The sequence below is a fragment of the Dermacentor silvarum genome, chromosome 7 (genome assembly GCF_013339745.2).
Source record: "Dermacentor silvarum isolate Dsil-2018 chromosome 7, BIME_Dsil_1.4, whole genome shotgun sequence".
In the NCBI taxonomy this organism is placed as follows: Eukaryota; Metazoa; Arthropoda; class Arachnida; order Ixodida; family Ixodidae; genus Dermacentor; species Dermacentor silvarum.
The window spans coordinates 7,953,965-7,981,956 of NC_051160.1; the positions used below are offsets into that span (position 1 = coordinate 7,953,965).

At 46.8% G+C, this 27,992-nt stretch overlaps 1 protein-coding gene across 5 annotated transcripts in view; it reads right to left on the reverse strand.

Annotated features, from left to right (window-relative positions):
* LOC119457495 (protein phosphatase 1 regulatory subunit 21-like) overlaps positions 1–27,992 on the reverse strand; it is a 144,959-nt gene that overhangs the window by 46,313 nt on the left and 70,654 nt on the right. For 4 of the 5 annotated variants that reach the window (XM_049670129.1, XM_049670130.1, XM_037719080.2 and 1 more), the window contains 4 exons: positions 21,083–21,181; positions 19,007–19,134; positions 9,844–9,999; positions 8,108–8,206 (listed from right to left, as the gene is read on the reverse strand). In XM_049670129.1, coding sequence (XP_049526086.1) covers positions 8,108–8,206; positions 9,844–9,999; positions 19,007–19,134; positions 21,083–21,181 — 482 coding nt within the window. The remainder of the gene's footprint in view (positions 1–8,107; positions 8,207–9,843; positions 10,000–19,006; positions 19,135–21,082; positions 21,182–27,992) is intronic. The other variant, XM_037719081.2, reaches the window with a different exon arrangement.

Here is a 27,992-nt window from a genome sequence, read left to right on the forward strand (position 1 = left end):
TTTGAGTGGTGCAGCAGCTGAAAGTCTGGGCTTCATATATTGTATGCAAAACATACAGCATGCACTGTACCCGCCAGTGCAGCCTTTTGCAGAAGCCTTGGGAAAGACTCGGGCAACTAAAAGGCCGAGTACGAGATGAAGCTCAAGCCAGACTCAGTGGGCGCCGTCATTCCAGTGAGAAGAGTTCCTGTGGCTCTTCAGGGTAAGGTCACGACTGAACTACAGTGTACGGAAGCACAAGGAATCAACAAAGGTAACCGAGCCTACCAAGTGGTCCGGCTACCTTGGGTTACAGTTGTTAAGGACAAGGTGAGAATTTGCCTGGACCCTACGGTGCTTATTAAATTGCTGCTGCATGAACATGACCCAATGCCAACCCTAGAAGACACAGCTTCGCAGTTGCCTGGTGCTAAGTACTTCTCAACGCTCGACGCAGCGTCAGGATTTTGGCAAATTAAACTCTCTGAATTGAGCTCTAAACTCTGTACGATGAGAACACCGTATGGACGCTATCAATTTCTCCGAATGCCCTTTAACATTACGTGAGCACCAGAAATCTTCCATGCAGCTATGCATCGCTTGCTGGAAGGCTTACCGTGCATAGCTGTGCTAACGGATGACATACTACTTTGGGGCCGCACAAAGGAGGAGCACAACCACCTTCTGTCACTTTTGTTCGCACGCTGTCTCGAAAACAACCTCAAGCTTAACCTCAAGAAAATGCACTTCTTTGCAGGCCAAAGTCCGCTACCTAGGGCACATCCTTAGCACAGAAGGCCTCTGCCTAGACCCAGGTCGAGTGAAGGACATACCGTAAAAACCCGCGTATAATACAAGGTTTTTTTCTAAATTTTACCATGTAAAATTTCTGCCTCGTATTATATGCGGATCCCAAAGTTTTCAGTGTAAAATTTGCAGTTTCGGGTTCGTTTTTACTCGCTGCTATCATCATCAAGACTTGTAGCGGAGTATGCGTCATCTTGCGTTTGCGTCGGTAGGCTGCTGCTGCTTTCAACGGGCGCCATTTTGACCACGCTAAGAATCGGTACGTTCGCTAGTCTATCTCGCACGATGTCGGGACCGCGAAAGTAGTACCCAGCTGCCTTTAAAAGGAAAGTTATTTTAGCTGCTGAGGCCATTGGAAATTGCGCTGCAGGGCGTCACTTCGGCGTCACCGGGGGCAGCGTTCACGGCTGGGATGAAATCCCAGTTGCAAAGTTGCAACGGGGGCAGATAAGCGCATTTGGACTTGGCAACGCCGTCGCTTCGGTGGCAGTGGCTCCCCTCGCCATCCCTCTCAACTCCCTCGTAGCTCCCCCCACCTTCGACTGGCTCCGCGCGCGCCCGCCGCAGCTCCCGTTGGCGCGGCGCCAACTTAGCCCTTTCCCTGAAGTTTCGTTTTCTGCTGTTGTTGGGAAGTTGGCCGAGACACCGGCTCTTACAAGCGGTTCCAGCTCGACGGTGAAACGGCGACCTTGCTATTTGAGAGTGAAATTGCCGCCGCGCGTTTTTTTTTTTTTTTCGTTTTCTTTTTCTCCGCGTGGCGTTGAGGGGTCTATCCTAAGCTTTTGCTCTATGGCGGTTTCGGAGCAATGCCGGTCGGAGGTGCCGCCGCGTGATTTGGAGCACTGCTGAGGGCATTATCGGTGCGCCGTATGTTCGAATTAACCGTCGCAAATGCTTCCGCGTTCGAATTACCGGGCGTTTTCGCCCATAGCAATACACATAACTTTGACAGAACCACAGCATCAGTTCTAATTAAGCGTGTTCCGAGTTAACGAGATTAGATTCTCAATGCTTTCTGTGGGTTTTTCTCGCTCGCATTATATGCGGGTGAAAACTTTTTTTTCGTTATTGCTAACCCCAAATAACACCTCGTATTATATACGGGTCCGTATTATATGCGGGTTTTTACGGTACTAGAAATGAAAGAGCCAAAGTATTAAAAGTAAGGAACTCCAAGTCTTTCTAGGCGTGATGAATGTGCAACGTTTCATTCCTAACGTGTCTGTCGTGACCACCCCATTGAGAACTTTGCTGTACGAAGACATTGCATGGGTTTGTTCTTCTTTCTGGGGTTTTACGTGCCAAAACTAGTTCCGATTATGAAGCACGCCGTAGTGGAGGGCTCCGGATTAATTTTGACCACCTGGGGTTTTTTAATGTGCACTACAACGCAAGCACACGGGCATTTTTGCATTTCACCTCCATCGAAATGGGGCCGCTGTGGCCGGGATTCGATCCCGTGACCATGGGTTTGGAGTGAGGCTCAGCAGCGAAGTTATGAAACACTGCGTTAGAGCTTACTGGACGCACCAATCCTTTCTTTCTTCCATGCAAATAAGCCAGTCACCTTCTCGGTTGACGCAAGCCGAATTGGAATTGGTGCGGTGCTTATTCAAGATGGCGGCCCCGTCACTTTCTCGCCATGCTCACTCACAGAGGCACAGGAATGCTATGCACAAATTGAGAAAGAAACAGCGGCAATTGTGCATAGTTTCATCAAGTTTCACTATTATATCTTCGGCCAGGAAAGTGTAACTGTCGAGACCGAACATCGCCCCTTGGTGCCGATATTCAGCAAACCACTATATCAGTTCCCACTTCGCCTGCAGTGCATGCGTTTGACTTTGCAGCAATATCCTATTAAGGTGATCTACAAGCCAGGGAAAGAGCTGTTCTTGGCTGACGCTTTATCTAGGTTCCCTCATGCTCATGCAAGAAAAAACTGAGCAATTTCAAGTAAATGTTCTTGCATACATTTCAGCTTCGCAACAGCGCCTGAGGGATCTTCTTGCGGCCAGCAACGAAGAACTTGCTCTCATCAAGCTTCAAGGTTACGCTGACACAAGCCGGCCAGAACAAAGCGAGGTACCCGAAACTGCCTCCGCACTGGTCTTACAAAGAAGAACTGCATACGCAAGACAGGCTTGTTTTTTGAAGCAACAAGGTAATTAGTACACCATCTTGAAAGAAGCGAGAAATTATGCTGTGTCTTCATGCTGCACACCCGGAAGCGGAAAAGATGAACACGTGGGCAGGAGACGTGATGTACTAGCCAAACATGTCACATATGATAGAACAGTTTTTCAAGAATTGCGCTGTCAGCCAGAAATATCAGCCGCAGAACACAAGAATGCCTCTTCATTGCAACGATATCCCAAAGCTGCCCTGGGAATTCGTTGGCATGTACCTGTTCTTCCATGAGGGCCGTGAATTTGCCGTAATTGTTGACTTTTATTCTTTCTTTTTTGAGATCCGGGGACTCTGTTAGAGCACTGCTAGCGCTCTGATGTCATGATGCACATAACTCTTTCCCACACATGGCTTGCCGTTTAAGCTCTGCAGTGATAACGGCCCACTGTTCAGCAACCGGTGTTTCAAAGATTTTCTGCAGCAGCTAGGTGTTGCTCGTGTTACGCCAAGTCTGTATCATGATCATCATCATCATCAGCCTATATTTATGTGCACTGCAGGACGAAGGCCTCTCCCTGCGATCTCCAATTACCCCTGTCTTGCGCTAGCGTGTTCCAGCGTATCATCCCTGTTCTAATGGTATGACGGATAGAGCAGTACAAGAGACCAAAAATCTTCTAAAGAAATGTGCACATGACTGAGTTGACTTTCACATGGCATTGCTCGAATGGCGCAACACCCCCAGAGATGATGTTCTAAAGTCCCCTGTACAGAGACTCATGGGATGGCAAACCAGCACCCTTCTGCCTGTGCCCACAGGCCACCCAGTACCAGAGACAGTACCAAGCAAAGCCGTTGACAGCAGGCTCCAGGAAATCCCTCAACACCAGGTCTACTATAACCATGGAGCGATGCACCTACTGCCACTCTCTTCAGGCCAGCCAGTCACTACATACGACACCCTCCTCCAGCGAATCTGGTGGCCTGCTATTCTTCTGAGGCCAGCCAACAGTTCAGCGACCCTGAGAATGTAAGATGGTCGGGAAATCAGGCGCACAAGAGAATATCTGCGGGACTTAACAACCCATCTTTGCGTAAAGGTAGTCCGGCGAAGGCACCCGAAGAAGAACACCCCACTCAAGAGCTACGCACAAGCCCAAGGACTCGCCACAAGCCCTGTCGATACCCGCAACCTGAAAGGCACAATTATTTTGTTTCCCAATAAAGGGGAGATGTAGCATGGCTGAATCTCTGGTCATCACCAAGCACCCATAATCACATGATCTGTTATGTCACGTTGCTTCTCTTTATATGTAACTTGCTCAACTGCAATAAACTCGTTATTCGAGTTTATTGCAGCTGAGCAACCAACCACTGGCCACTGGCCTGGCCTGGCCTGGCTACACATATATGGAATCGTTTTCAAACATCCAGCTTGTTACTTCGGATGTTCGGAAGTCTCCGCCAACCCCAATTTTCAAGAAAATCAAGGAGCACAATTATTTTCAAGGAGGTGTGCGAACCCTGGCTACAACCAACACTTAGGATGGAGAGGAGGGAGAAAGTCCACTGGTTCACAAGCATGCAGCATAAAATACAAGATAAAGGCAATAAAAGACAGAACGTGACAATTTCTTTCTTCAGAGTGCCCTTTATGCTGCATGTGCCCAAAGCAACTCACATCTGCACCAACTAGTTCACATTGTTCAAGCTTATGTAGTGCAAAATGAATGTGCTATTGTGCCTACAACATAAACTAGCAGAAACTGAAAGCCATGCAACTGAAAAATGTGAAGGTGCAATCGTGACCAAGGGTGCAGCCAAAGCCCGAGGCTAACCCTGTGGAAAAATGCACTTAGCACCCTATTTTTACTCTTTACACACTTCTCTCGCTCTGTCTGAAGACCTGCCTTTGCCCTCCCCAAAGGGTGTGAATCACAATGTTTTTGAAGAAGCCCCTTTCCCTCCATGAGAATGACTGTGGTGGCCTGACAAATGCTGGCAACGAGTTAAGGCTATACTCTTTGTCTCCTTCTAGTTCTCAGTCACCATATACAAAAACATGAAAGAAAGAATTACTCTGCAAATTTTCTGAACGGTTCACAGAATAATCGATCCTGCACCACCACTGTCGGCTCTTGTTAATTCAGTTAATTTAACTTTTCATTTAATTCGAACACACTGGAAAGTCCTGGTGGGAAACCATATATTGTTATGCAAGGAAAACTAGTCTAGTTTGAACGCGAAAGCATGTCGCTTCGATTAATTTAACCCCCAATCGGCACCTCCTCACGTGTGCAGATGCGTTAATAAAAGCTTGAAAACAGAAGAAATAGGCAACGACAGTGACGGAAGCAACCTGTCCTGCCCTGATGCGCTGTGCTCTGGGCACATCTCCTTTGACAAGGTCTCCTTTGTGGACCATTGACCGATGATGAAATGTATAGTTATTGTAATACTGTATTGAAGTAGTCTGTCGATGAAGACAGACTATTTCAAGCAATAAAAAAGATTTGAATCCATTCATTTTGCTGCCATTTGTTAATTTGACCAAACTTACGGTCCCCCCCCCCCCCCCCAAAAAAAAATGAAATTCTGGAGTTTTATGTGCCAAATCCATGATTTGATAATGAGGCATGCCGTAGTGATGGACTCCGGATTAATTTTGACAACCTGGGGTTCTTCAATGTGCTCCCAATGCACGGTACATGGGCGTTTTTGCATTGCACCCGCATTGAAATGCGGCCACGGCGGCCGGGATTCAATCCCACGCCCTCAGGCTTAGTAGCACAACGCCATAGCCACCACACCGGGTAACACTTCCGGTCCCATGAAGGTCGAATTAACAGGAGTTGACTGTAGTTAGTAGTGACAACGTTTACGCTCTAGTTCACCAATGAAGACCACAAACACCACATTTACTATGTTACTATGAACACCACATTAATGAACTTTTCAGATTAACACACTTGCAATCTCGTGCTGACTGCCTTACAGTTTCAATGTAAAACTATTTTAGTACTACAAACTTCAGCATACCGAACTTTTCAGCATAACAATCATTATTCAATTTCCATGTCATATTGACAACGGCTCAGTACTATGAATTCATGTACCGAAATCTGTGGATTCTTAGATTTCAGCGTATTAGCAGATGACAAGGCGCAGAAAGTTTCAACTTGCTTCCAGGGAGGCGCGATGCATGGGCTCGGAAAATCGGAAGCAGTGCAAGAGGGGGACATTTTCTTTAAGTTGTGGAGGCGGTGGTTTAGCACATTTTTGCGAGTGGGGAGGCGGGGGAGCAGTTCTTCCAGGGGTTCCACATGGGTCCTGCTCTGCGCATAAACCACACAGACAAGTGTTGCCTAGCAACGGAGGCGTGCCTCTTTCGCCCTTCTTTCTGCATGTGCCTCTTCTTTTTGCAGCTGTATTAGGCAGCCAACATATGCATGCAGAGAAATGTTCATGGAAGACGGCTTTCCAACGGTGTCATTTGCACACGCTTTGGAATAGTTCAAGTGTCCGCCTCGAGCGAGAGAGTAACCGTATCTGCGGCAAGGAACATGGAGCTTCCTCCTTGCCAGTGGTTTTGCAGGCGTCTCTTTTGCCTGCGCCACGGTTACTCCAAGATGCTTCGGTAGCATGTGGCAGCGGCATCTATGGAAAATAGCAACGGTGTGAGCCGAGGGCTATCAGTGGACGGCCCATACGGTGACAACTGAGGCACTGATGGATTGATGTATGGAATGGTTAATTTGGGGGCTTTCACTAAAACGACCTTTCAGAACAACAAACAATTTGCCACGGTCCCCTGAAGTTCGTTATATTGAGATTTCACTGTATTCACACATCCCTGGAAATAATTTTTGCCATAAACTGAATCCAAATGACAAGTGACGTAGTGAGAATAAAATTATTGTTGTTGATTTTACAATAAAATCGTAAGAGTTGACAGCTACGCATTTAACTTATTACATGTGACGGCGTGCGTCTTTGTGCCTGTGTGTTGTGTGCATATACTACAGTTAAACCTGGATATAACGAAATCGACAAATTCCCGCAATACTTCGTTATAAAGAGGATTTCGTTATATGCAGGTTTGGCACGAAAATTCGGAAAAGAAACGCTTACCGTATTTACTCGATTCTAACGTGCGCTCGATTGTAATGCGCACCTTTCATGACAAAAAGAGAGGGAAAAAAATCCTTTACAGTACCACGTACCTCATGCTTTCATACAAAAATACAACTATCGCTCAAGATTTACTCCCAATACACTAAAGTTGCGATGAACAAAAAGTCCCAGTTTCGCCCGAAAGGTGAAGCATCGATTGCGACAACAGATTAGCAGACAGCTATAGAAATAAGGATAGTAGTTTTATCGGCCGTATAAACTTTAAACATTCGCTGTTTAAATAAATTGGTAGACTAATGCCTAAGCATATGTACTACAGCACATGGTGCTCCTATGCACTTCGAGCTAGGCTCGAAGTGCATAGGAGGCGGCCATATCGAAATGCCGATGGCGATATGGTAGCGCAAATTTAGGGTCGCACTCGATTCTAACGCGCAGGCAATTTTTGGACCCATTTTATCAACATCGGCAACATCCCTGGAAAAGGAGAGTGCCGGCTTGGCGGGCTAGGACAGCTGCAGCAAGTGGCGGGATCAGGTTTCAATGAATGGAGGGGGAAAGGTCACGCTCGCGGCGGCAAGATCACCGGGTCGAGGGATGCAGGCCCGCCTCGCGCACGCTCGCACACATGCACTTGTGCACTCGCTCTCGCCTCGCACTCGCCGTGAATTCGAGCGCGCCATGAGCGACGCCGGCGCTTCGCATTTCGTCGCGGCGGAGAAGGTGCTTCCGGCTGCTGCTCGCGCAAAAATGACAAAATTTAGGGCGAAATCTCTAGGTTGTCGACGGAGAAAATTCGTTATTTCAAGGGGGTCTCCCGCTGCCACTTCGTTACGTAGAGGTCTCAAATACATGTGCTTCTATGGAGTAACGGCGGGGAATAGAAAAACTTTGTTATATCCAGGAATTCGTTATATGGAGGTTCGTTATAAGCAGGTTTAACTATCATGTGTTCTGTATTCACTGTCTTCAGCTTGAGTTGTACGTAGTGCATCTGGCTATTGCAGTCACAAGCACTTGGAAATAAATGAATAGGGAGATACCAAAAGCACTGCACCTGTTGGGCAAAGGACTCCTTGTTTTCCACGTGGCTCTGGAGGGCTCCTGAATTTTCAATTGCAATGCTATATGGTACACAGTCAGGGCTTCTTGTATACTGTCAGAGGGAAAGGCAAATGAAACACACAGCTTGTGATGCAACATCCATTGGAATGAATTGGAAATTGCTTAAAAACTTGACCTCACATTGGACTCCCGTGAGTTAAGATACTTTTGTAGGGATAGCTTCTGTATCACATCCTGTGAGCTACATCTATTAGAGTAGTGAACAAGTATGATAAATTGTGAGATGGAGACAGACCGAACGGTTCTATTTAGCCAGAGGACCGTGAAAGAGCGAGGTTCTAGGATGATTTACAGCTGAAATTTATGAAGTGTACACTGTGGTCTCATCGTTATGCTCACGGGACACACGATCTCATATCTCGTGCACCGGACGAGCACCGCGGGTTTGAGCACTCGGGGCTGCCATGCATACATGTAGGGCGCCGCGTCCGCGTCTGCTCCGGCCTGCTCCGTGTGCCGACACGCCACTACGGGCGCGCGCCCAGCCGGCCCCAGTTAGGGGAAGGCAAGCTTGCACGCGCAATAAGGGAGACCCTAGGTGAAGCTCTCGAAAAGAAACAAAGAATGTTCATTAAGCTTGGGTTCGATACAACATAAGTTTAAACAACACATCCGACTCTAAATCTAATTGCGACACAAAACGTGGCCAAATGGTCGCCGGTGGCTGCTAACGGCGCACCACGACAGAGAAAACAAAGAACAAAGAACCCAGCAAAAAGAGGCCGCCTATCCTTTGCCCAGCACCTGCCATTGCGCACCCCACAGGAAAGAAAATGGAAACAGAAAGACAGAAGAACAGACGGGGGCAGGATCAGAATACGCTGCCTCAGGAGATCGAGACGACGGAAGAGTGCGCGCCATCACCGAGGCCGGAACCTTAACGAGCCGGTCACCATCGGCCGACAAAGGGGGCCACCGCCCGCAGAGAGGAACAAGTACGCACCTTCCGACGCCTGGGTGTGGTCTCCACGGGCCCCGTCTTGCACCCCGTACCCGGAGCATATGCAAATAGGGCCCAAATCCCGCCAAAATGTCGGCCAATGGGGGAAGCCCGTTGACCTTGCCATGGGCGGGATGACAGCCAAGTGACAGTGTTTTATGACCCACTGCCACCCCGTCCAGGCAGAGAGGCATGGGCCATGGAGCTCTCGGAAATGCAACACAATAGAACGGTGTCGCACAACCACTGCAAGCGCCCAAAACCCCAGAACACAAGCTCACACTCTTCCAACTAAGGTGAAAATGCTACAGCGGCGACGCAAGTTTTTGCAAAAGTTTTGTTCAGAAATTAATGGGACATTTTAGAGCTGCACGTATATTACAAATGTTGTCTGCATTACATCTATTTGATGCATTTCGGTGTTCTGACACTACCCATTTTCACGGCAGAGTTACCGAGAGTTTTGTAAACGTGATGCTTCACTTTTATTTTATTTTCTCCTTATTGGCAATTTTTGTTAAAACGATGATTTCGAAGCTTAAAAGGAAAGTCCTCCCAATTGTTGGCAGGCTGTAGGTATTTCTTGTCGATGCAGCAAACTTAATTCCAATCTGTTAAACAGATACCCAAATCAAAATGATTTTCCTGCTCCTATACATTTAAGCAATAGATGTCGTTGCAAAGCTTACTTTTACACAGAAGGGCATCTCACTTGTCACTGCGCTTACCAGCTGGCATGTCCTGAGGTATGCTGTGCCCCTCTGTCTGAGAAGCGCCGCATGTGGACCCAGGTGTGAGGTGCACAGTGGCTTGGTGCGGATGAGGCCCCTGCACTGGTATGCCTCCTTGGAGAGCAACACCTTGCCTTCAAGTGCTCGTGACAGCTGCAATGGTCAACACGAAAGGCAAGGCACTCCACCAACCGCTTTCCCTACCAATTTCGACAATGGCAACTCTGCAGACCCAGGAATATTTTCTGCAAGAAGGTCTCAATGTGCGTGCGTGTGTGTGCATGAGTGCAGTGTTCCGCTATTTTTACATACATCTTGGCTTCAGCGATTCTCTGTATGTGAGCACTGTTATGCTCGATTGAGTGCGATTTAATCACATTTTGCATAAAGTTACTGATCATGAATTGATTAAGTTTTTTTTTTTAACAGTATCAAAAATGATTGCAGGAATCTGAAAGACTGTGTAAGGATTAATAATTTTATAATGCAAGAGTAGAAAGCATGGACTCAAGAGAGACAAAAAGAACAACGCTGTGTTGCTGTTGCCTTTTTCGTCTCCATTATGTTCGTGTATTATGTTTATTATGTGCACCTGCCTTTTAAAATCATTATCGAAGAAAACGCCTGCTCTCAGCGAAAATGCCTTCAGAAAGTGATCCATGTTACAATTTATTGTGCACTAGGTTCTTTTACATGCTTTGGTCGGCACAGTCATTTGTTTTACCTTGTGGCACAGAAATCCAATTACAGAGTACAGGACGCAGTTGGTACGTTCTTCGAATGCCTTATCTTGAAAGAGTGCCCTCTTAACTGCTCGAGATATGATGACTGCATTTGTGAAGACACATTTCCGAACAAGCTACTCTCGGTTCAGATGCTTGTGACATCTTCTGTAGCAGGCAGTAGTAGTCGCATACTACTCGTTTACTGTTTACAAGAGACTGCTCTTTCGCAAGGCGAACAAACTCCTGACGTAGATTGTAGCTCCTTAAGCCCAGTCCCCTCCTGCAGCAAGTTATCTCTTCACCCACATTTATTTTCCGTTGCGATACATTTTTACAATTCAATTAAGGATAACATTTAAATGCCTTCTATGGCATCATTATCTGTCACTTCGTATGAGTGTGACTTATCTCCTCAAGTTTCGTAACTTACAGGAATTGAGCTTATTGAATTGATAACCGAAAGCAACAATACTATGCAGGAGATGCTCTGAGCATACAAGAATGTAGGGCAAGCTGCAATATTGCTAAAACAGCATCGAAACAGTAATGTTTTCATTGTCCCGTCGATTAGAACATCATCATCGCTTCCCATCCATCCTTGGTTGGGTCTGCCTTCCCCTGGCACGCATTCCAAGCTCTCTTCGTGCCACAGAGTTTCCTGCAAGCCCCTGTCTATGGGAGTTGATGGGCACTACAGGATTTGCCTGAACTCCGTCCTGATGGCTTCAAATGGCTTTGCAATGTTCAAAGAAATATTGCGATATAAATGCAATCATTCTGCATGAGCGCAGATTCTTATTGCCTTCTGTGCTTCGAAATACAAAATGTAGGCCGATAAAGGCAGATAAAGGACACCGCAAGAACTCTGAAGCACAAAGATCAGACAAATCCACGTAACAACCATCACTTCATGCATACTAGATGAAAGACTGCAGTGCCCTCTGGTAATATTAGTAGGAAAGGCACTTGACAGATTGATGGACATCCTAAAGTAACATAGGGGCAATAAGAAATCCGTGAGTGGACAAATCCTGATCAATACTGACCACCTGGGTTACTCTAAGCGAAAGCTTCACCATGGGGCAAACTTGGACATTCTTATTGAAATATATGTAAAATCCAGAAATGCTATCATTAAGAACCGTTAAACAATTTGAATAACAATCGTTGCATTTATAGATAAGCTGAATTCTACCAACTGTTCTATCTCACAATTTTTTAAAAAGAAATTGCCTAAAGTTGGTAAGTTTAAGGTTGTGTAACTCTCTGTCAAACTCTGACACCGCAGCTATGTAAACTATCTGTTAGAGCATCTATAGTGGAGAAATGTGATATATATATATAAACAAGTTCACAGTTTATCTGAAACATTACAATACTTACGAGACTTCTGCAAAATTCCTACTCAAAATTGAAGAAAAAAAGGGGAACCGAGGGGTACGATTTTTGTTAGCCACAACCATAATAAGCCAACAGATAATGAAGCCAAGGTAAGCATAGGGGAAACTTTTTGTAGTTTTAATTGAAGTGTAGAAATGATAAGCGAAAAAGAAATGAGAGGGGACAAAAACACAACTTGCTGCTGTTGAGAGCTGAACCTCTGCATTATGCACGTGTTGCACCCCCAATTGTGCCATGACGGTCGCTGTTCCCATGCTCGCATTTGTGGACCACCGCTCCGGTTTACTGCCCACAGCTCCAACCGATCAATCAAAATTTTAGATTTTAACATGTTCTTTCGCAATTCTTGGTTGTGTCTTTATCACGTGGAGAAATATTCGAAAGAAACGTGGCGCAGAATGGAGAAAATCGTACCTTTCTAGTACGCTGTTGACAAAAATTGAGTAGAAAAATGGGGGCAGCTTCACACTAGTGGTGCGAAGTGTGAACAAACAGCGAAGCTGGCGATCCATCCCTAGCTTTACCTTGGCTTTTCATTACGTTTTAATTGGTTCTCTCTCGAGCGTCTTCTTCCACAGCTGGCACGTTGGCACACCTCGGTGCACAAACGCGCTTGTGGCATTCGTCGTTGTCTTCCTCCACATTGGCTTCGTTGCCGTTCACCATTCCAGTTTTCACTTCTCTTAAGCAGTGGGACAGGTAGAGCTGCTTGCGCTGAACGCGCCCGGTGTCTGCAGCCGATGCCTCTGGTGGCAGCTCAGCAGGTAAATTCCCCAAGTAAAATGTGTCTCCGCGCCTCGGCGACGCGGAGCTATATATACTGGAGTGACGTCATTGCCTCCCCGTGCTGCTGTGGGGAGAAGCTAGGGAGAGCTACGGCGGAGGAGCGAGCGGCGCTGCTGCGGAGGCAAGGCATTGCTAGGTGGCGAGAGCGGCGGCGGAGCGAGGATGTGGCACTCCGTTGCTAGGCGACGCAGTGAATCATCGCTCGGCAAGGGGTTTTTTGGGATTCAGCAGACACATTACGCCCAGCTTCCGCTGTTAAAATCGGGTGTCGGGAGGTGTCATCGCACCGCAGAGTGTGCAATTTTCCATTGACGCAATGCCGCCATTTAGAAACCATTGTAAAAACAAGGGATCTGAGCTTCAGATAGCCGCATCACTGCATATAACTGTGCAAAAATAAAAGCAAGAGAAGCAAACGAAAAGTGCAAAAACTAGCATCATAATTTGTTAGTGCTCCCATGTGGACACAAAAAAACTCCCATTGGCTGGCGCAGGTTCGAATTGCTGGTGCGTGTCTCTCGTGCATTTTGACAGTGGTGAGCTGTGCATTTCTTCATCTCGGCGAAGTTTGGTGATCACGGTGGATGCATCGCTGGCTCACGTTAGTTTCGTTAATGCGTCAGAAATGCAAAGTTGGTGACTGTACAATTTAAAATGGCAGAAGGTTGTATAGGAAACCAAGAAGAGAGAGATAGAGAGAGAGGCTTAGCTGCGTAACAACCTCCCCCCCCCCCTCCCCCTGGTCACACGATGTCCACCCCTCGAAAATTTCTGGGAAGAGAGAACCCTGGTATTTATGTATGTGTGGTATATTGCGAAACAGTGTACAATACATCAGTTTTATCCACTTTAAATGTCTCAATAAATGCAGTTTAAAGAATTAGGATGCAGTCGAGTGCCTCTACAATGAAATGACCTGCATAACAAAGGAATAATTTTGTCTTGGTTCTATTGTGTGGTGTGCGACCTTTACAATGAAGTGACATGTATAACGAATGATTTCGGTGGCCCCAAGCATTTCGTTATAAAGGCATTCCAATGCAATTCTTTTTTCTTGCCAAGTTAGAGCTGTAAACATAATGCTTCAGTTTTGTTAAATTTGGTTATTTTTAACAGTCTTTCTAAAAAAAATTTTAATGACCTAAACAAACAAAAAAAATCTTTCTGCACTTGGTAGAGTTTTACATTTTTTTATTTTAATTGCAACAAACCGCATCAAATTTGATGGAGTGAATTCCGAGCAAAACGATTTCTCCATTCCCATGCATTCGGAGATGGAAGCTCTCCGAAGTAAACCTTCCTCTTGACGTGCACAGAAAGCTCAGCACACAAGCATTTCTGCATCGTGACCCTAATGAAATTCATTCAGCTTAGCTGGGAATCAAATCTGCAACTCTGTAGCAAAACGCCATAGCCACTGCGGCGGATGCATAAAGAACTATGTTCCACAAGTACTGTGCAGCGAGGTTTCGTAGAGTGTCTCACAATATTACCTGGAGGGAAATCTGGCACCACCATCTAGGCAAGTTTCCTAATGGGCTGCCTTGGGAATGCCACTGGGTGGGTGTGCGAGGCTTGGTCTCGAATGTAGCTCGACCTACAACATGGTCACAGCTGCACGATAAAGCTTTCTTAAAGTAAAATCTTCATAAAAGGTTTTCATTCACCCATACTACATCTTTCAATAAAGTTTACTTGCGTACAATGAATAAGCAAGCGATGATAAACAAGGACAAATGATCGCAACACGAGCGCAGACCTTGTCTTCCATCCTCCAACTTTAGCGGCCCACCCTAGTTATTAAATTTCATATAATTGTATATCCAATCACAAGTCCGCATGACTAATTAAACATTATTTTATTGCAATTACAGGGACACTCCAGGTAAATTTCCACTTTCGAGTTGCCGTCGTGTTCCGTACAAAGTGCAATAAGATCCTATCGCAACCCGTGGCGTCTCATGCTGTAGGTGCAAGAGAAAGCATAAGAAGGTCGGTTGAGAAGGCTTGACGTCTTCCCACTCGTCCAGTGTAGTGCACGAAAGGGAAGCGGGGTAATGCATCGGCGTAATCGGCCGCCAGTGTTTCTGACACTGTGTCAAGCTCGATATCGGACGCCTAAGTTCAATGCAGAGTCTCGCGAAAGTGGTACAGTCAAACCTCGATACAACGAACCTCGATTTAATGAAATTCGCGATGTAATGAAGTATCTTATTTCCCCATCTTAGTTCTATTGAAAGGAATACAGACACACACAAAAAAAAATTGAAGTAGAGATAACTCACGAGATCGATTTAGGTGGACACACACACATCGTCTACAAAATATCAGCAGCAAATATAGCTTAGAACATACTTAAAATCAATTTTAAAAGTATGTGCGCACAGCCACCCGCAACGCACAGCACCTTGCGACATTGACATCAAGGAAGGATTGTAAATAACCGCGAAAACGCTATGTCACGAGTTTGCGCTGCCGTCGGGGCGGGGCCGGCGAGCAAGTTTCTTGTCGCTCTGATTGTTCCGGTGCTTTTTCCTTTTTTTTCTCCCTAGTCGCGACGCTGGCCTCGTTCGCCGCGGCACAAAAATCGGCTTAATTGTTGCCGACATGAGATAACTCTTAGAGTAAAGTGACCTCGAAAGTGTGCATGTTATGAAACGTTGTGTGATATGGTTAATCGTTGGCGTGATTTTGGCTCGCAAGCGGTCAGCGCAGCCGCCACAGCAATCGTCTCTACGACACGGCTCGCCTTGCTAACATGTTTTCTCATCACTACTAACGCCGTCGGCAAAACTAACTGTACTGTCAGTTATGAGCGTCATAAATGTGCAGACATTGATTGTGTTGGCGAATATAGGTGCTTTATTTCGAGCTGCAGACGAATCGCAAGCAGCGGTGGGACTGCCCAAAGTCATTTCGGCGCAATTTTTGGAGGAAGTAAAATTGCATTTTGGAGCAGTTGGGAGCAGACAAAATTGCAATTTGGAGCAACTTGGAGCAGAGTAAATTTTATTTTGGAGCAGTTTGGTGCAGGCCAATCTGAATTTTGGTAGAATAATGGAATATGGCAGCATACTTCGAAACGACGATAAAACAACGAATAAACCAACACAAAGCACGTTGTAGAAGCACGCTTCGTAGCTATAGTGTACTAGAACATGGAAGAGTGGGTCGAGTGGCGGCACGGCATTTGTTCTCCTGTAAAGCCGAAAACATCGGTGGAACTAGCGGCGGCACGGCGTTTGTTTTCCTGTAAAGCCGAAAACATCGGTGGAACTACGATCAAACTATATATTTCTGCGCCGACGCTCATGATGACAGAGGAAAATGTTCTTAAATTATGCGGTCGAATCGACGTGCTAACATAATGTCTGGGTCACCATGTGTCCCCGCAGACCCAGAGAACCGCAGTCAACCCTGGGTTGGTATAACGTAAAACTATTCCAATCTGTCTTTATTGCGATATCAATTATATAGACACTCCAGGCGCATTTCTGCCGTCGTCGTCGCCGTGATGTTCCGTATAAAGTCCAGGGGCGATAACATCGTCGCCGCGCGCCGTATGCTGTATGTTTGAGTGAAAGCGTGCGAGAGTGAGCCGACGTTGGCAGCCAAGTCTCGCACGCCGTCGTCGGTCGCGCGCAAGGCCCCACGGAGGGAGGGGAGGGGCCGGGGCGTTCTCCGGTGGCTGCTACGTATGGCGCGGCAGCGCGGGCCGTATCTTGGAAGCAATCTACGATGAGGAAAGTGTGCGAGTGCTCATAGCTTTGCGCACGCTGTGTTTTCGCCACTTAGCTCGAGTTGAAGCGAGAGGCAGTACGAATGTCAATTCGCTCGCTGTTGCTGCTGCCGCGCTTCCTCACTCCAGCGTTCAGACAGCCAGTTTCCACGGTCATCGAGTGAAACGTGTTCATGTTTGCTTGTATTCGCGTGACACCATGCTTGTTAATTTAGTTAGTAAGCGAATGTTTACAAGTTTATACGGCCAATAAAACAACTATCCTTACTTCGTATAGCTGTCTACTAATCGTTGCTTCGCCTTTCGGGTGAAACTGCGACTTTTATTCCAAATCCGCAATTAGCCCTCCGCAATATGTCGAAATGTTTCAGGCCTTGCCGATGTGGGCATAAAAACAGATTGGAATATTTTTACGGTATAATGGCCCTGGGGGCACAGACGGCCACCCGCTGAAACCGCGGCAGCGTGCGCCTCCCTAATATCTAGTTCACTCGCAGTGCCCTATGCCTGTTTTTCGTTATTTTCCGCCTCAGCTAGGGAGTGCCGCACCGCTCGGCCCACTCAACCATACTCTACTAAACTCTAAATACAGCCGCCCTGGCCGTTCCGACAGTAGTGACAACAGCCGAGAGTGGCTGCACACGCGCCGGCCATTTGCCGGAAACGCCGAAAAGTCCAGTGTTAAAAGCACAAAAATCACGAGAAACTGTGCAGGAAGCGCAGTCGTGAGGTGTGCAGAATGTGAACTGCTGCACTATTTTTCAGAGAACTAATTCGCTCGCTATTCACAGCCACTGCCGGAGCACACATGCCGAAGCTGGTTCTGGCGCAGTGTGGCGCAATTTTGGTCAATTTTCTGTTTTTGGCACAGTTTGGCGCAGGAATCTGCATTTGTATCAAAATGGCACAATTGGCACAGCAGTCCCACCCCTGCGCAAGGGCCGTCGGCCCCAGATCAAACAGCCAGCGAGCTAGGCCTATACCGTTTCCCAGCGATCGCCAGCTCACCTGTGGTGGATCGAATGAAAAGTGGTTGGCCACGTCTAATACGGTGGCGACTCCCGCCTGAAGGAAATAGTCGCCGCTGGACGACAAAAACGAGGACGGCGACGACATCGCTGGCTTGAACACGTCAAAGTTTTGTGCGATCACGTGCTCACTGTGTTTACAATCCCTCTTCTCCCATCTCGTTGCTCTCTGAAACCGAAACTTGGGCTGGTCGCTGCAAAGAAGACTCCAAATAATTACCTGTCGCACTCTGAAGCAAATGAGGTTTTGCGCCGTGATTACTGGATCATTAGCTACTTATTACAGCAGAAAAAATAAGATATTTTTGTGTGAGTACTCCTTTGAAATAACGATACCTCGATATAACGAAATTCTCGATATAACGAAGTTTTCACCGCATTTACAACTTCGTTATATCGAGGTTTGACTGTACTAGTATCTCTAGAAGTGATTGCTCGAGAATAATGCCTCAGTGTGCTTGGTCATCATCATTGAATGCAAACGTTCTAGCCGCATTCCTCGACTGTCACATACGCGTGGCGGCTCGGTGCACATGTTTTGCATATGTGCGGGCCTTGAAAATTGTTGCTTTGGTTATAGTGCGGTACCGCTTATAGTGCGGATATTCGCGACTCCGGCGACTTATGTTATAAGCGGTCTACACTGTAGTTGTCTAATACAATGGAACCCCGGTTATACGATGCCCGATTTTGCGCCATCTTGGGTTTTCCGACGGATTAGCGCAGTGCCGGTGAACTCCCCATAGAGAGAATGCATTAAACACCTCCATTGTATGACGCGGGCTTACGCATGTCCCACTCATACGACGACCCACGTGAAACTGCGAACCCAACAGCAGACACACGAGAAGTGTTGCCAGTTGCCACTCCCGATTGGGTGCTCCCATCACGTGTTACGGGCACGCACCTCACGTTTTGCACCAACGGTCTATTCTTAGCCTTTCCCGCCATTTTCCTTCACTTGTGTGAGACGGGTTTTTTATGGTCACACCTTCAACGACACCGACATTAGTGAGGCAATACAAGCTTTGCTTGAAAACAGGAACAGCTCGTTAAGGGCTGTTTTAGTAGAAAATGACGATAGTGACAGACGGAACGGTGCTAGCCTGGTGCGGCTTCAAGGTGTCCTGGCTCTTTGAGAATGATGCCAATTCGTAGCCACCACTTAGCGGGCATTCCCATGCATACAACAGCAGCGCAGTGCCAGTTTTGCCCTCAAGGTAATATTGTAAGGTACTCTACGATCGGATGCGTTGGCCAACCAGAGAAAGATAACAAGAAGGGCGCCTCCAATGTCCCCTCTCTATGCGACGCCCACTGAACGAAAATTTCACGTAAGGATCAGCGGTGCACATTGTGCGCTTTCCTCAGAAAGCACACAGCCAGCTCCTGATGATGATGGGCTGACATTGCTACAGTGTATGGAGTCGGTGCATAGCTACTGTCAGGTACGTAACAAAGGAATGACAATGAGTCCTTGCCTTCTTGCAGCTGTTAGCAACAGATGCTAGGCTGCTGACCAGGCAGTCATCTGTCGTCCTGGCCTCTGAGGAAACAGTTGGCAGCTCATGCTCAAGAAGCATGAGGGAACTCAGCTGCCTCTTGACATCTGCAAGGTCAGCCAGAGAAGTCAGTAAAGTACGATGGCTCGCAGCTTAGCTAGCTAGCTCAGGGAATAAAGAGACACTTATTTTGACAGGACTTCAGGGAATAAAGAGACACTTATTTTGACAGGACTTATTTGACAGAATTTTTTGCATGTAAACAGAATCTTTACATGCATTCAATGGATGGAAAAAAAAATTCTGCTACATGTATCCAGAGTAGAACCTCGTTCATACGTTTTAGAAAAGATGCAAGAGAAACATACTAACACCGAAAAAGTAAGGTCCAAAGTGACTAAAAAGTTTGCTGCAGTTGACATCTACGTAATCTCGAAGCGTTGTGTGAATCATTCCGGCACGAGACGCGTGTAGTCAATTTTCTGGCTTCGGCGAACTTACATTTGCACTCCTCATGTTTATCCTGGGTCAGCAGCTTCTTCAAGTGGTGCATTTCGGTGGTAAATTTTCACGGGCTCACTTGGTGCGAATTATTGTGTCACAAGACGCTGATGCATGTTCAGCTGGTGAGGCCCGAGGTGCATGTCGTTTTTCTATTGCATAGTGTTTTTTTTAAACGAAATCAAGTTAGTGGGCTTCTACAGAATACGATGCCGCCAGAGTGAAACATGACGCTCACTTAGCGCCACGTGAAGCGGGGAACAACGGTGCATTTGGATTATCGCCTATTAAAAGCATGCAGTCCGCTTACAATGGCATGAAGCCAAATGCGCTGTACACTGAGAGGTATTCAACCTTGATGCTTATTGCAACAAGGTTGAAGACGATAGCTGTGAATAGGAAACTGAGTGCACACCAGCGTTTTCACGTGACACGGGCAGGCGAGTCCCGCTGGGAAGCTGCTGCGGCGAGTGGCTACAGTTCTCGATTGCGCACGCCTCGCGGCTTGTTTTGTTTATGTGGGATCTAGCGGCCAGAAAACTAATCATACGATCGCAGTTTCCTGATGTACTCAACCTTAGTGCCGAAAGATCGTGTATTCTGAGAACGTATCAACCGGCAAAAAGAAGCTTAACTGTATTTGGTCTTTTTTTTTTTGTTTTCTCAACTCAGACCGTTGTCGCTGGGAAATTGTACGAAGCAGGACCGTATAAACGAGGTTCTACTGCATAATCTTCGCACCAAGAGTGCGAATGTAGGCACATGTAGCAGCATTTATTTTGTGTGTGTGTTTTCGTCACCAGTTCTCTTATATGCCCTTTGAACGTAAATAAAGATTCACTTGGTATTCCTGCAATGAGTCATCTTCCTTCTGTCCGATCAAAATACGTGTCTACTGATTTCCTGAACATCAAAGTAAGTACAGTGTAGACTCCTGTAATATCCAGAGTAATAGATGCATAATGGCATGCACTTGCCATTACAGGACAACTTTGGTCATTGGTGAAGCAGTGTGAGCATTCCAACCACACACACAAGCGCTTTCTTACCAGGTTTTTTGAACAGACCTCATTCATTCAAGGTGCTATTCCAAGCACAAAGAAGTGATAAATGGAGCACATAAGAATACATTGATTTTAGCCAAAGGGCTGAGAAGATCACGTTTCTTGCAAGTAGTAAGTTTGTTTACGTAGTTATGCATGTAGTTATGTGGCATATTAGGAAATTTGTAATGTGTAGTTGTGTTGGTCCACTCATTTGCAAAACTGAACTCCTGTACATGTTTTGGGGTTTTCCTTACTGTCACTTCCTTACGGAACTGTGCATGTTCATACGAGTTAGTGCTTTTTCATGCATGTTCTTGCACAACCTTCTCTGCCTTCCTGGACTCATATGCGCTTGTACTCTTGACCTCTAACTGAGGTCAGTGCACTTCAGTACTGTTTGCGGTCTCATTTTTTGCTTGCCATGCAATGAGGAGTAGCTGCTGTCACGTAAAGGCACTCTCCTTTATAAGCATTTCATAAAAAAAAAAAGGAAATGCAGAGCTCTCACCTTCGAAATCCTCCCACAGGCATTTGGTAATGCCGACTAGCTTTCCAACAACAGCCAGGTACCCAGTGCAATGACACATTTTAGAACCAGGCTCACAACCTGCATATTTTATGAGAAAAAAGAGAACACCGAGATTTTCCTTGAGTTCTTGTCTTGGCACATTACAAAACTACACTGGCATAACGAATCAAACAAGAGGTAACAAAGTCAGTGCTTATTTTTGTGAAATAAAATCCCGTTCCATGCAAACCTAACGGACAATGAATACTGATGTAGACAATACAAAACTTTATTTCAAAAAGTAAACTGAACTAAATACATATAACAACTTATCCTAGTGCTTTAAGTATCAGAACATACCTAATTGACTACACTGTTGTTCTTAAATCTTTCCTTACCAGCCCCAAAGAAATCATCAATTTGATCAACAATTTTTCTACATGTTGTTGAACATTTCTGTTGGAATTCTTCCACTAGCAATGCCATGCACCATGTGAAATGATGACTGCACTTTAACCTTTGGTCAGACTTGACAATTTTCAGCAGATTAGGGTGTCTGGAAAAACATCATGCGGGTCCCACGCACTGTGAGAATCAATGTAAGCGAATCTTTCTGTTCTGTTTGCTTTGATTGACGATAATTAACGGTTATGTTGATGGCAAATGTTTAAATTCTTCAGCGTTTAGTGCAATACGAGAGCGGTGAGTTGATGTTAAACGTTACCTTGCATGCAATAATGCTGTTTGTCTGCGCAGTACACGTAACACAAAGCAGCGAGACATGTTTGCTTGAAGCGTTGTTGTGTGCAATTGTTCATGTGTGTGAGATAAGCCCTGTGATTACCTCACACGGCACATTGCATCATGGCAGAAGTGTTAAACATTAATTGAATTATGCAGCTGTACGTGCTACAAGCACAATCGAATTATAGACAATTTTAGTTTAGCTCGTAGTTTACGTACAACGCTGCTTCCGGCTGCCCGCTTTGAACTGAATTTCGCGTTGTTTTTGTAGAATTCACTTCATTCGTAGCAAATCACTGTGTAAACGGCTTTCGCTTAGTCTCAGGCCGCTTCGACGACAGAGTATTTTGAATAACCTTGAGGAATTTTCAAGATCGCTTCTCGTTTCGAACGCGCCTAAGCCTAACGAGAGAAATTTTCTCAGAGATGCGAGCGTCCCCTATCGGTAAAGTCGGCAGATATGCGCGATGACAGCATATGGCCTCTGAGATGGGAAGATTGCGGAGGCTATGGTAGACAGCTTGTACTGCTTGTCTGTTTCGCTGCAGATTGGCGGACATGGGAGTAAAAATACAACGCGCTCCTAGCTTCCATTGCGCTGCCTCTCGCACTTTCCGGACACACGCACACAGGCGCGAATCCAGGGGGGATGTCCGGATGTCCTGACCCCCCCCTCAGATTTCCGCATCGGCCCCTCGCTGACAGTGGGACGGCCCTGTCGCAAAAAAATATGGCCACTAGCATTCTTCAAGAGTATTTTTCGCGAGTACCAGTGATATCAGCCATGTGGAAGTAAAGCTAGCTCGCTCACAAGCTTAGTTGTATTCCGTCGGGGTGTGGTGTTGCGAAGTTGCCGTAGTTATTTTTTCTCATGAACACCTCGACCTCCTGGCGCCGGCGGTACCTTACTCGTCCCGTCGGTGGCGTCGAATGAACGAGGAGACGTCCCTTTTGCCAAGCACGCCGATGTCCGCGCGAGTGCCTTCGCGCCTGATCAACTTAGTTGCCCCTTGGGGTGTCATCGGTTGCCTCATTGGCTGTCATCGGTTCCGCGACCAACCTGCTTGATGAAAGAGATCACTTGCTGAAGTGTTCATATACAGGGTTTGTCCGAAAAGTAATGTCAGTGATTATATTGTGAAGCGACTATACGTCGCAGCGCGCTAAGACCAGTTGGGAGTGGTGTAGGGGGAAGTTAGCTTACGCACGCGCGGTCGCTCAGTCGTCTGCGACCATCTGGAGAGTAAGGACAAGGTTTTACAGCGTAAACTGTTATGGGCTCATTCCAATAGCCGTTTCGGGTCGCGATGATGCCGCCGGCGATAAAACGTGTCGGCTTGCACGCGCGACGGAGTCCCAAGCAGGCCGCGTCGGGCGCGTTGCAGTGGGAGCAAATGTGACAGCCGTAGTTGCATTGTCCGCCGCATGGCTGGGCCGAACGGCGCTAGCCATCGGCGATGGAACGCGTCGGCTTGCACGCGCGACGGCGTTCCAAGCGCATTCCTGACGCATTCACTCAAATTACTAGGTAGTACTGTCGAAACGCTCCTCTGGCTTACGCTGTGACTGTGCTGCGTGTGCAGGCCTGGCATTTTTTCGTCAACTCATTTTCATTTACCGTGCAAGCCGTAATGCAGCGCTCGTTGGAACAAAGGACCGCCATCGAGTTTTGTGTGTAACTCGGCAAGTCTGCAGAGGAAACTGTTCCTATTATAAAGACAGCTTTTGGTGATAATTGTTTGTCACAACGTCAAGTTTACCGGGGGCACAGGGCCTTTTTAGAAGGTTGCGAAGAGGTCAGCGATGAAGCCCGCGCTGTACCGCCATCAACGACCATCACCGACGAAAATGTGACGCCCGCGAGAGATATTTTGTACTCAGACCCTCGTTTGAGTGTCCGTTTAGTGGCACAGACAGTAAACATTCCAAAAAATACCATTCACAAGATTTTGACGAATAATTTTCAGATGCGAAAAGTGTGCGCGAAGATCTCGCGCAAAGTGTTAATGGACGACCAACAATCGAACCGAGTTGAAACGTGCCAGGAGGTTTGGAACTTTTGCGAATGTGATCCCCACGTTTTGCACAATGTCATCACAGGTGACAAGACTTGGGTGTTTGAATACGACCCCGAAACAAAAAGGCTAAGTGCCAAGTGGCACAGCTCGGCGTCCCCTCGCCCCAAGAAGGCCAGAATTAGCAAGTCAAAGGTCAAAAGTGCTCAAGCGACTCAAACAAAGGATTCATCGCACCCGGCCTGATATCGGGGGCGATTGGAAACTTCACCATGACAATGCACCATGCAGCCTGCACCGCCTTCCTTGTGACCCGCTTCCTGGCCGATTGAAAGATGCCAATGGTTCCCCAGCCGCCCTACAGTCCTGACGTGGCTCTCCCAGGCTTCTTCTTCTTTCTGCGCTTGAATATTCCCATGAAAGGACAACATTTCGCGACAGTTGGCAAAGTCGAAGAGGCTTGCACCTAGGCTATAAAGGACATTCCTAAGGAGGCCTACTGTCAGTGACGCCTTCGATGATTGGAAATCTCGCTAGAAGCAATGTAACGACGCAGGAGGCGCCTATTTTGAAACATTTTGTTGTGTTGTACCGATCTGATCAATAGTTCCTTTTTAATCGAAATTACTGACATTACTTTTTGGACAAACCCTGTATAAATAATAACAACTAACAGCTAAACTAAGAACTACGCATGGGCAACTTTTTTTTAACTGTAGCACTCATTGTGATCACAGTTACACGTTGACAATATCCAGTACGAGCGCAGTACGCTGCAAGTTTTTCATTGTAACTTCGCAGTTTTATTGTCGTACATTAAGCATAGGAGGCTCAAAGCAGCCGGATCCGTTTATCTGAGTGGGCGTTCTTGCGGAGCGGGGCGAAGCCTCGAGCAGCGGCTGCGAAGTGGCGGAGCGTGACGGCCAACGCCAGCGCGCGGGCCTAGGATGGCGTCGCGTGGTTAGAGAAACGGGAGCAGATGCGCGCCTTGTGTAAAAGGATGGCGTCGCGTGGGAAACAAAACATGAAGACGCTGGCTCGCGCTCTCGGCTACTACGCCGCATCGTTCTTCTTGTAGGTGGCGTCGTGAGTCTTCATACGCGGTGATTCGCATATCGCAAACAACCAGCGTAGTGGTTGCCGCGTTGGAGCTCCAAAGCAAACGAAAGTGTCTCAACCGAACACATAGAATCTCCTTAAAGAAAACAAGGTGTCCCAACAGAACTTTAAAGACGGACCCGTGCTTACGCATTTATAACGAACCTGCAACAGATCATCCCAAATTTTATTTTAAGAAACAATACAGGCTGTTATACCGGGTGTTCAAAATTAAGCTTTATGGTTTTCTTAAAATTGGGGACTGGGAGGCACGTGAAGACCACCTGCGCAAATAAGTCATGTGGCCAGGGGGGCACAAAGTGAGATCATAATTATCGCTGTCAGCAGCCGGACTGACTAAAATTGAATAATTAACTTTTTATTGAGTGCAGTAATAAACACGACTGCCTCTAAGTTTTCAATACAAACATACCCACTTACTGCAGTCGACAAAAATAATTGTTCAATTTTAGTTAATTGGGCTGCTCAAAGCGATAATTATCACCTCACTTTGTGCCCCCCTGGCCACATAACTTATTTGCACAGGTGGTCTTCGTGTGCCCAGTGCCTAATTTTAAGAAAAGCATAAAGCTTAGTTTTGAACACCCGGTATTATCAGGCACAGCCGCCAAGCACATGGCTGTATTGGGTAACGTCCTCGGAGAAACCGATATCTGGTTTCGCTACAGGTCTTCTTCCTCTTTCTGGGTTTTTACGTGCCAAAACCAGTTCTGATTATGAGGCACACCGTAGTGGAAGGCTCCGGTTTAATTTTGACCACCTGGGGTTCTTTAACGTGCACTACAACGCAAGCACACGGGCGTTTTTGCATTTCGCCTCCATCGAAATGCGGCCGCCGCGAATCCCGTGATCTCGTGCTCAGCAGCGCAACGCTGTCTGAGCCACCACGGTGGGCTACAGGGGTTGCTCTAGCCGTATAAAACGCGGGTTTATCGTGAGCAGAAACGGTGAATTTCGGTAAATAAGAAATGCTACTATCATCATCATCATCATTGACAGAAGCTGACCCCCCCCCCTCAGAAAATACCTGGATCCGCCCCTGCACGCACACATAGAATCACTTAGGTGCCCTATGTATGCAAAATTCAAAGCGTATTGGAATAGCGTCCCGCACGTAAACTACGCTATACTAAAACTCTCTTATTGCAAAGTTCGTTTGCGGAACAGTAACACTATTTCCCGTAACCCCGCTATTACGCTAACGTTGAACTAAAGCTGTCTAATGAGGCATGCGGTAGTGGCAGACTCTGGATTAATTTTCACCTCCTGGGGTTCTTTAACGTGCACCTAAATCTAGGTACACGAGCGTTTGTTGTATTTCGCCCTCGTCAAAACGTGGCTGCCACTGTTAGGATCGAACTCCCTACCTTGAGCAACGCCATAACCGTAAAGCTACTGCAGCGGGCACAGAAGTGTTGATTTGAAGTGCGCCCGCTTTTGTAGTGCACCAGCTCTGCATCTGCATGCCCTGTGTCAGTTGTCCGCTCAACAAATTCGGGTGGTGTTTAGTTTTCACAAATAGCAGAAAAAACATACCATACCTCGAACTTAAACTTATCCAGTTTGTCCACAACTGGCTGTCATGTCTAGTAGTAGCGTTTTCCCGCCTTCTCACGTCACCTTTTCCCTCGCCCGCCCTCCCCCCATGTATGGGAACTGCAAGCAAAGAGTGGCAAGGTTGTCATTCACTCGTTTCGCGACTGTGTTGGTTCTACCCATTCTCTGCCTCCTCTCTCTTCTCCCTTCTTTCTGGGGTTTTTCCTCTCTCCTCTCTCTTCTCCCTTCAAAACCAGTTCTGATTATGAGCCACGCCGTAGTGGAGGGCTCTGGATTAATTTTGACCACCTGGGGTTCTTTAACATGCACTACAACACAAGCACACAGGCGTTTTTGCATTTCGCCTCCATCGAAATGCGGCCGCCGTGGCCGGGATTCAGCCCCGCGACCTCGTGCTCAGCAGCAGCAATGCCTTAGCTGACTGAGCCACCGAGACGGGTCCTCTCTCTTCTCCCTACCCCCTCTCTCCCCTCTGGACTGTTGCACATTCGTACAAAGGTCTGCAATGCTTTTGCGAGGGGGAACTGCTGCTGTCAAGAGGCTGCTGTGGCGACGCCCAGGGAGAGGGCATGGTGGCGGCGCGATGGAGAAGTCCAAATGTGTTTCTCGTGTCGCCTTTCCCCTCTGCCACACTCTTGCAATGTATGTACACGCTCTGAACGACCCACCAACATGGCGTGCAAGACAGCGACAGCAGCAGTGGCAGTGAAAAAGTCGAAGGAAGAGGCAAAAGAAGCTTTCCTTTAAAATGAAACTTTAACTGGAGGTATCATTGAAAGTCGTTAGCAACTTCCACAATTGAACAATGCAAAATTTGTGCTTTGGACAACTCGGCAACATAATTTTTAAATGACAGCAGCAGTGAAGACACGGAAGCTTGCGTTGGGTTGTATGATTTTCCGATCTGATGTCTAGGCTGTTTTAGTGATGTCTTAAACATCGCTAGATGTGGTCATGAGTGTGTGTTATTTTGATAATTGTGTCTGACTATTATCAAGTGCAACTTTATTTTTAGCACAGTGGGTTGCTTTTATTGATCAGTGTTTCGACAACATATGCACAAATCATTATGAGCAATCCTTCCCATCATGTGGGGGTTTTCATTCGTACAAGAACACACAGCCAATTTCGGACCGACCTTTGACTGAAACTAGACTAGACTTTTTGGATGCCTGTGCAAATGTCCTTTCTGCACAATATTCTGCAACACTGTAGAGTACTGTACAGGTAATGTACAAAGCATCTGGAGGCTCTAGCACAAGTTGAACGTGCGTGTCTGGACCAGCTTGCTTGCACAGAAAAGCTGATCGACCACAATACAGTAGAATCTTGGTGATACAATGAATACAGATGGGCTTCATGAATACAGATGAATACAGATGGGCTTCCGTCAATACTTATAGTAAGAATAAAAACCTTGCACTCGGCCGCGCAACGCTTGAAACAGCAAAGCTGGGCAATCGTAGCCCAGCATT